The following is an 8601-nucleotide window of genomic DNA, read 5'->3' as shown; positions in this document are numbered from 1 at the left end:
CCTAATATGGTACCGTGCAGATTAGGTGAGGAAAGTCAGAGACATTTCTGTGAAGAGGACCAATAAGCAGCATCGATCTCGGAGCTGATACAGGTTACATCCTATACAATCGGATACAAACTGTAGCTGTTCTAATCTGATACATGTTGAATATATGTTTTAATCTAATTCAGGGTTGCATTAGAAAACCCTGAGGCATGGTTGTCTTGCAGCTGTTCTAATCTGAGGCAGGGTGCAGCTGTTCTAATCTGAGGCAGGGTGCAGCTGTTCTAATCTGAGGCAGGGTGCAGCTGTTCTAATCTGAGGCAGGGTGCAGCTGTTCTAATCTGAGGCAGGGTGCAGCTGTTCTAATCTGAGGCAGGGTGCAGCTGTGCTAATCTGAGGCAGGGTGCAGCTATTCTAATCGGAGGCAGGGTTGTCTTGCACCTGTTCTAATCTGATGCAGGGCGTAGTTGTTCTGATCTGATGCAGGGTTGTAGCTGCAGTCAGGCCGGTTGAGCACCGCTTGCATGGGCAGTTACAATCACCAGGTCAGGACAAAACGGACCTGTTCATTGTTCTGTTTTCCTGTGACTGGTTGGCATGGTGATGAAAGACCAGGAAGTGCTTCAGATGCTGGAGAAGGCATGGAAGGTTAGTGCCTCCACGTACTCCAGTTTCGTACGTGCACGTATGCAAGTGCGCAACGAAGCTCAACGGGGGCCTGGCTACCACCCAGAGTAAGGCTGGAATGCAGAGATCTTTCGACTCTGCAGAGATGGAACCAGGCTCCTCTTTAGTGACGTAGGACCCAACTCACTTCTGTAGCGATGTCGTCTCTGACCATCCGCACAACCCTCTCCATCGTTATGACTCGAGCGCCGCATACAAATAAGCACTCAGAGCAGTAGACGAGCTCAAATCCATCAGGGGCTTCTCTATTTCTACACGGCAGTAGCTGCAGGTCACGGGGACCTGTGAGGGGAAGGTGGGGGACCTGTGAGGGGAAGGTGGAGGACCAGCGAGCTAACAGGGTTAGCCTGAGGCATCGTCGATCGCCATGGCGCTGGGCCTGCGTCAGCCCCTAGACACTGCCATGTGGGGGGTTATCGAACGCCCTCACGGCCAGCGCAAAGTAGGTCAACCTGGTTGTCACATTAATACCCCCCACCCACCCCCACCCTTGCGGGCACGCGGCGGCATGGGGGCGGGGTTGGGTTTTGTTCAGGGAAGCCTGAGGAGGATCCAAAAGGTCAAAACAGGTTTGGGAGGCCGCGGTTGAGCTTGTCAGCTGATTTCAAAGATGTGATGCGTCTCGCCCGTGCTAGGGGAGTTGGCTGTCACATGCCAAAGTGTCTTTTCCCCCCCCCTCCCCCTCCCTCTGTCTGTCTCTAATGGCAGGTGTCTCTCTCTCCCCTTCTCTTATGGCGGGTCTCTCTCGCGCGCTCCTCTTCCTCTCTCTCTTGCGGCGGCGGCGGGGGGGGGGGGGGGCTGAGAGCAGACTGTATGTAGGTCACCGAACGTGACACACTCACTCTGCAGCCTGCTTCCTTATTGTATGCCGTGATGGAGGTTGGCAAACCAATTTCCCATTCACTCCTGCTGTCCTCTGCGTGAGGTGACAATGCCTCTGACACACTGGGGATTGGAATAGCTCTTTGTCAGAGCAACAAACGGCAGTTTATGAAGAGATAGTTCTGAAGCTTCTTTCATAGTGGTATTGTCCAGTAGTCCTTATAGTGAGGAATATCGATCTTCTAGAACCATCCTCATGATCAACCGTCGACCAGAATCATCTAGGGGCATGCCAAATTTAAACGTGACATTTAAACGTTTCCGGAAGGGGCCAGGTCTTTTATAGTTGTGAACATGCATTCTAAATGTTGTACGTAAGATTCTGCAACCCAGTCCAACCTAACCCAGCCCAGCCCAGTCCATTTGAGCCTAACTCAACCCAGTCCAGTCTAACCCAGCCCAGCCCATTTGAGCCTAACTCAACCCAGCCCAGTCTAACCCAGCCCAGCCCAGTCCATTTGAGCGTAACTCAACCCAGTCCAGTCTAACCCAGCCCAGCCCATTTCAGCCTAACTCAACCCAGCCCAGTCTAACCCAGTCCACTCTAACCCAGCCCAGCCCAGTCCATTTGAGCCTAACTCAACCCAGTCCAGTCTAACCCAGTCCAGTCTTACCCAGCCCAGCCCAGTCCATTTGAGCCTAACTCAACCCAGTCCAGTCTTACCCAGCCCAGCCCAGTCCATTTGAGCCTAACTCAACCCAGTCCAGTCTAACCCAGCCCAGCCCAGTCCATTTGAGCCAAACTCAACCCAGTCCAGTCTAACCCAGCCCAGCCCAGTCCATTTGAACCTAACTCAACCCAGTCCAGTCTAACCCAGCCCAGCCCATTTCAGCCTAACTCAACCCAGCCCAGTCTAACCCAGTCCACTCTAACCCAGCCCAGCCCAGTCCATTTGAGCCTAACTCAACCCAGCCCAGTCTAACCCAGCCCAGCATACCGGTAGCTTCACCCAGACCATGCAGCCCATTCTGGGGCAAGGCCATTCTCACACGGCTGTATGGATCTGATGCAATGTTCGATAACTGGACGAGGCCCAGCAGGAGGGAACCAGGAAATTCTGAGCAGACAGACCCCTGCGGTGTCCGTGGAAATGCCTGATGACAGCATCGTGATTCCTTGAAGTGCTGCGCTAACACATCCTCCTAGCCTGCGCAACATACAGGCTGTTTACACCCTGCGTCATTACAGCTGCCTTAAAACAGTGTTAGTCTCACGAAAACATTTTACACGGCTCTAATACAACCATGCATTTAATGTTGACAAGTACAGATTTGCAGTGAATTTGCAATATAACAGGGGTCCTTCACTGCCGGGTAACAGGTCAGGGAGGGTCGCTGGAATCAGGTAGCGACAGATCTGTCCTCCAATTGCCGTCCAGGTCCAAACATGTTCTCAAAATGAGCTGCACGTATGAACTAACGTGTGTCTGCAGGCCACCGGGCTGTCTGAAACGCATCTGTGTCTCTCAAAGAATCTATAGTAAGATGGGGTCCAGGAGGGATGGCAGGAGGTTGTCAGGACCAGACTTGTTGACAGAACCCTCCAGGGGCTGACAGGAGCCTAAAACATGACATCTGTGTACTGTTGCATGTGCTGCATCTCTGCAGGGCTTTGATAATAAACAGATTACCACCCAAGTGCATTTCCATTACGTACTTTCCTTTCCGTATCAGAGTCGCGCTTCTGACACTTGTTTTTCCAGACGCTGATCAGCTACAGCGAGGAGTGGAACATTTACTTGGAGATGTGGCAGCTGCCATCATTGAGATAGCAACTACCAGCCCTTAGGGAGCACAGACAGTACAGGGGAAACATCTAGTACACTGTGGGAGGGGCTCCGACACTATGGGAGGAGCTACTGTGTTGTGGAAGGCGCTACATCACTGAGGGAGGAGCTACTACAGTGTGGGAGGAGCAGCTATGCTGTGGGAGGAGCTACATCACTGAGGGAGGAGCTACTACACTGTGGGAAGGGTTATGGCACTGGGGGAGGAGCTACAAGACTGAGGGAGGAGCTCCTACACTGTGGGAGCAGCTTGAGAGGAGGAGCTACACCGGGTGAACAGCGAGGACCAGCACCCAGCGAGGCGGTCATCGCTGGCGTCATTGCCGGGGCAGGGGGGCAGCCTCCCTCTGCGGGACCACTCCTCCACGCCACGTGTCGGTCAGGCACCTGCCTGGGCTCCTCTCTCCAGCTGTGCACAGCCCCCCTGCTGCGCTCCCTCTGGCCATCCCTCCCGCACTCTCTAACACTCTCTCTCTCTAGCACACAATGACACGCTCGCTCTCTTTCACGCTCTCAAAAACACTCGCGCTCACAGACTAACACACTAACACGCTCTCTCTCACACGCATACAAACACTTCATGCTTCAAATTTGAGAGCTACGTTCGAATACATATAAAATATTTCAAAACCGACGTTTGACAAACTGCACGACAGACGTTGCGCGTTACGTTCGTGTTGGGGCATGATGTGAAGCAGTGTGCGGCAGGGCGGGCGTACCTTGGGGCATGATGTGGTGCATGGCCACGGACAGGAAGAAGATGGCGTCGCTGTAGTAGGCCCCGGAGCCGGCGCTGAAGTGCTTCTGCATGGCCTCCACGATGGGGAACAGCTTCTGGGTCAGCGCCTCCACGTCATGGAACACCGCCTGCAGCCGCAACACATCAGAACCTCAGGAACACAGACGACCCCCTCCCTCGAAGAGGGGACCCCTCAAAGCCTACAGGAGGTGACCCTTACGGGTTGTCCCCCTATAGGTGGGGGTGTACAGCATGTGACCCCCTCCATACAGGAAATGAGCCCTGCAGGAGGTGACCCCGACAGGTGGTGACCCTGCAGAAGGTGACCACTGCAGGAGGTGACCCCCTACATCTCGCATGGGTCTCCCGGGAGCTGTAACTCCAAGGAAGTGTGGATCAGATCGTGCTCCGCGGAGAGCAGAAGCTGATCTGAACGATCTCTAACTGGCTTACTGAAAGAGGATTGTAGAAATGCAGTAACCACAGGCTCTTATGCGGGCTTTTTATAAACCCTGTCAACGAAAAATGCGTTTCCCTGGTTACTGTCCTCGAGATAGACTCCTTAGAGTCCCCACAGAGCACGTTAACAGACATCCTCATCGATATGGGGAACAAATGATGACACCACGTGTCTGCAATGTGCAGACAACATTTAATGTTCCATAAAAGATTACTTTAAGCCCCTCGCCTGCAGTATGTCTGGAATCACAACAATCCTGCTGGGGATTTTCCATTGTGCAACAGTAGTACAGAGATTACTGTTCAATAAACACCAAAAACTGGGCTGCTTTTCCATTGATACAGAAACAGGGTACCAGTGCTTTACAAACCATGCATTTTACCATGTCATCACAAAACGTGTATTGCATTCAGGAACCTCCTGGGTACCGGGTGACACACGGTGTAAATTCTAGATTTCATGCGTCTACATATACACATATACTGTATATATACAGCATTTCATTTTGGCTCCACTATTCAAATCTCACACTCGTCCAGAAGAACCGCGTGGAGACGCACGGCACAGCCGGTTAGGATCCTCTGCAGTGGGAACGTGGCGTAACTAGAGAGGTCTGAGAAGAGGTGGACGCTGTGTCGATGGTTACCTTCTCATCAACAGGCCCATTGCTACTAGTTATTTCGAGTTCTATTTCAGCATCTGAATCTGGTTTAGTGTCATGTGCAATATAGTAGTGTAATACATGTGTAAGAGACGAGATGTAGACAAAAATAATTAGGAAATCAATTATAATAAAGAATACTATAAAATCTGTAGAATATGACTGTTGCTTGAATTTTAAAAAGAGCCGTACAAAATGTGCAAAACTTCACGTTATTTCTAGTTTAAGCTAAATGTTGTTGATCTCTTTCAAACTCTGAATTAGATGGCTCTGTGTCTTTATGGGGATGACAGGAGTCAACATTAAACGGAGATCAAACCTAGAGAAATTCAATAAATAAATAAGCGAGTGGCCTGGAATAGATGTTCAACCCTCACAGCAAGTGAGTCACACGTGAGAACAGGGACATCGTGTTAATCTTTCAGTCTGACAATATCGAGTTCTCTTTCCAAATTGCAGAGGAACACGAGCTTTGTTGATGTATTTTTTTTTGTATTTTCATATTGTAATTTAGCAACTTCTATTTTATTTCTGGCAACTTATATTTTATTTTATTGTACATTGTATTTAATTCTAATTCCACTTAGTACTGCTAGTTCATGTACCCTTAGTATAGATAGTCCACATATTTTAATTTTAGGTTCCTATATGTTTATTGTATGCACCTTCCTGCCAAAGTAAATTCCTTGTCTGTGCAAACTTTCATGGCGAATAAATCCCATTCTGATTCTGAAAGCGGTTTTCTGGTTGACATGCACACTACCTGCACACTCACTCCTTAATCTCACTCCACACTTTATGAAGTCACATTTACGGGATTTAAACACACACAGATACGACGCCTAACCCTAACCCTGAGCAGAAGAGAGATTCCTGGCCTGGGAAGGGAAGCCATCATCAACAGCATTTCCTCTGGCCTTCCTGGTTCGCCTGCTTCGGGGCAGAAAACAGGAAGTGGATGGGACTACCAGGCCTCTGGACGGCCGCTACATCACGTAGCTTCCTGTAACACAGCACCTGGAGAGCACTGTTTTGTTCCATAGATACATAGGCCCAACACAGTGAACTACCTTAATGGAACAGGGGTCTTGGAACAGTTACTCCTCTAGTGATGTAGTCAATACTCCTCTCTAGTTATATAGTCCATAACAATACTCCTCTCTAGAGATGTACTACATAAATATACGCATCTCTAGTGATGCAATACATACCAATACTCCTCTGTAGAGATGAGATCCCTAACAATAATCCTCTCTCGTAACAATACTCATCTAGGGATACAAATCCTGGCATATGTCCTTGCTTTAGACATAAACAAACAGTTGCATCACAATCGCATCCTTTACTTTAGCTGTTGTCTAATGGCCAACACTGCCCTCTGGTGTTGAAAATGGTGAATGACTGTATATGGTTTGTTTTGAATGAGTTTGGATTGGTACATTAAGCGAGACTACCCCTGTTTTTATGAAGTCGGGTTCACCTATCGCTCAACTTTCTATAACAACGCAAACCCAGTGAACTTGACATGCTAACAATGGCCATTGATATAGTACTGAATAATGTACTGTAACTCTCTGTCCATCCATCTGTCTTGTAGTGGTCTCCAAACCTGCTCCACAAAAGCTCCCTCCTGTGGGGTTTCCCTCGGAAAATGACTGAATCTGGCACACCTGTTTCTAACGTTTGAATCAAGTTAGATCAAACAGGAGCCAAAACCTATTGGAAGGTAGCTCTCCAGGAGAACAGGGTTGGAGACCCCACTGTAACCACGGTGACTGACGTCCCTGGTCACGCAGGCTCACCTCGTACTGAAAGGTCGAGTCCAGGAGCAGTTCCGGAAGCATCCTCTCCCCCAGCTCTCTGCTCAGCTCGTCCGTGACAAAATGAAGCACCAGCCGCTCGCCCTCCAGGAAGCGACCGTGTTTCACCAGGGACAACATGGCCACACGGAACTTCTCCTGCAGGCTGCGGCTCTTGTCCACCTTGGTGAACATCATGAGCACGTGGTAGCGGCCGTCCCTGTGCGCTCCGCTGTTGTTCCTCCTGCTCCCGTCCTCCTCCTCCTCTCTCTCCTCCTCTCCCCCTCCCTCCCCCAGGCGCCCCAGCCCGGTGTCCAGGGAGAGGTCGGCGTCGTTCCTGTTGGCATTGTGACTGGCCTGGGTCTGCTTGATGCGTTTGGTGGTGCTGGAGAAGTTCTGCCTCTCGGACCCAAAGTAGTAGAAGGCTACGACGGCCAGCGCTGCCGCGAGAAGCAAAACCATCTGATAGGACCTGAAGGTGCTGATCCTGCCCATGGTGCTGGCCACAGCTCTCAGGATGCCCATTGCTACTCCAGCACGGGGCTAATAGGGTGATGTGTCACGTATGGGGCGATGTGAAGAAGAATCCTGACCGCAACATCCTGGGTTCTTGTATACTAATAGATTGGTTGCAGTTTCAGTACTCCTTTTCCTGTGAAGAGTGCATGGAATAAAATTAGTCACCACTGAGCTCTTAGGGTTAAGGGTTAGGCAGTGAAGTTCTTACGTTAAGGATAGGCCATTAGCAATTTCTGCATAGAGCTACCCAGATAGAGCTAGCTCTTAAGATGGCTAGCTAACGTCCAAACAAACTGCAGTACAGTTTTCTCCCTATTTCCTCAAAACGTACGTTCCTATTAAAAGTTCACGGACTATTTTAGTAGCAAAATGTATGCTCTTAAACTCGTTTCTGAACCAGTTCCGCAAGCTCGGCTGTGTGACAGCTTGGATGTATATTGCTGACCTATGTAGCGAAAGAGGCTTTAACGATTGCTAAATAACCCCTAAACCTTGCGGGGTATACGGAAAGCGAGTTATAGGTCTTTCAAAGTTTACTAGTTGGCGTTTTCAAAATAGTCCATAATATATACTGTACCAGTGCATGAAACCGTCAGTCGTTAAACACTGTCCACACGTGTAATCCCGCGCAAGTGCAATTGATTAGTTGGGGGCGAGGTATGTGTGGTGGCAGTCATATAAGTATGAAACAACTGTATCTTGTGATCCCTCACCATGCTAAATGAGTGGATATTAACCTAATAATACTATGAACGATTTAAACAGCAGCTAAAACTGCGAAGAGTACGACACCGGAAGACCACTTACGTCTAATGAGAACGTCTTAAAGGCATAGAGCGCAATTTGTCATTGTTTGTATTTTACATTTACATTTAGTCATTTAGCTGACGCTCTGTATTTTGGATGTTATTTATACATTCAGTTTGTACCTCGTTTTGAATGTGGGCGTTTTATAAACGAATGCATTCAAATCAATTTTTCATTGTGCTTTGTTTGGGTATTCTTTATCATAGCCTCATTATTTTTCTGAAATTAAACTATTAAATGGGTCCCCTCATAATAAAAACCCTTTATTTTACAAA

The 8601-nt window shown here is 49.0% G+C and overlaps 1 protein-coding gene across 1 annotated transcript in view; it reads right to left on the bottom strand.

Annotated features, from left to right (window-relative positions):
• Positions 1 to 8308, bottom strand: part of xxylt1 (xyloside xylosyltransferase 1) — a 15810-nt gene extending 7502 nt beyond the window's left edge. Inside the window, exons 1-3 of the mRNA XM_084676496.1 lie at positions 8097 to 8308; positions 7004 to 7652; positions 4061 to 4208 (exon numbers count right to left, since the gene is read on the bottom strand). Coding sequence (XP_084532622.1) covers positions 4061 to 4208; positions 7004 to 7525 — 670 coding nt within the window. The 5' untranslated portion in view covers positions 7526 to 7652; positions 8097 to 8308. The remainder of the gene's footprint in view (positions 1 to 4060; positions 4209 to 7003; positions 7653 to 8096) is intronic.
• Between the last annotated feature and the right edge of the window lie 293 nt (positions 8309 to 8601).

This window comes from Hypomesus nipponensis, chromosome 16, assembly GCF_054491055.1.
Source record: "Hypomesus nipponensis isolate SF chromosome 16, ASM5449105v1, whole genome shotgun sequence".
In the NCBI taxonomy this organism is placed as follows: Eukaryota; Metazoa; Chordata; class Actinopteri; order Osmeriformes; family Osmeridae; genus Hypomesus; species Hypomesus nipponensis.
Note: the sequence above shows the minus strand (reverse complement) of the source record. Positions and strands in the feature narration are given on the sequence as shown.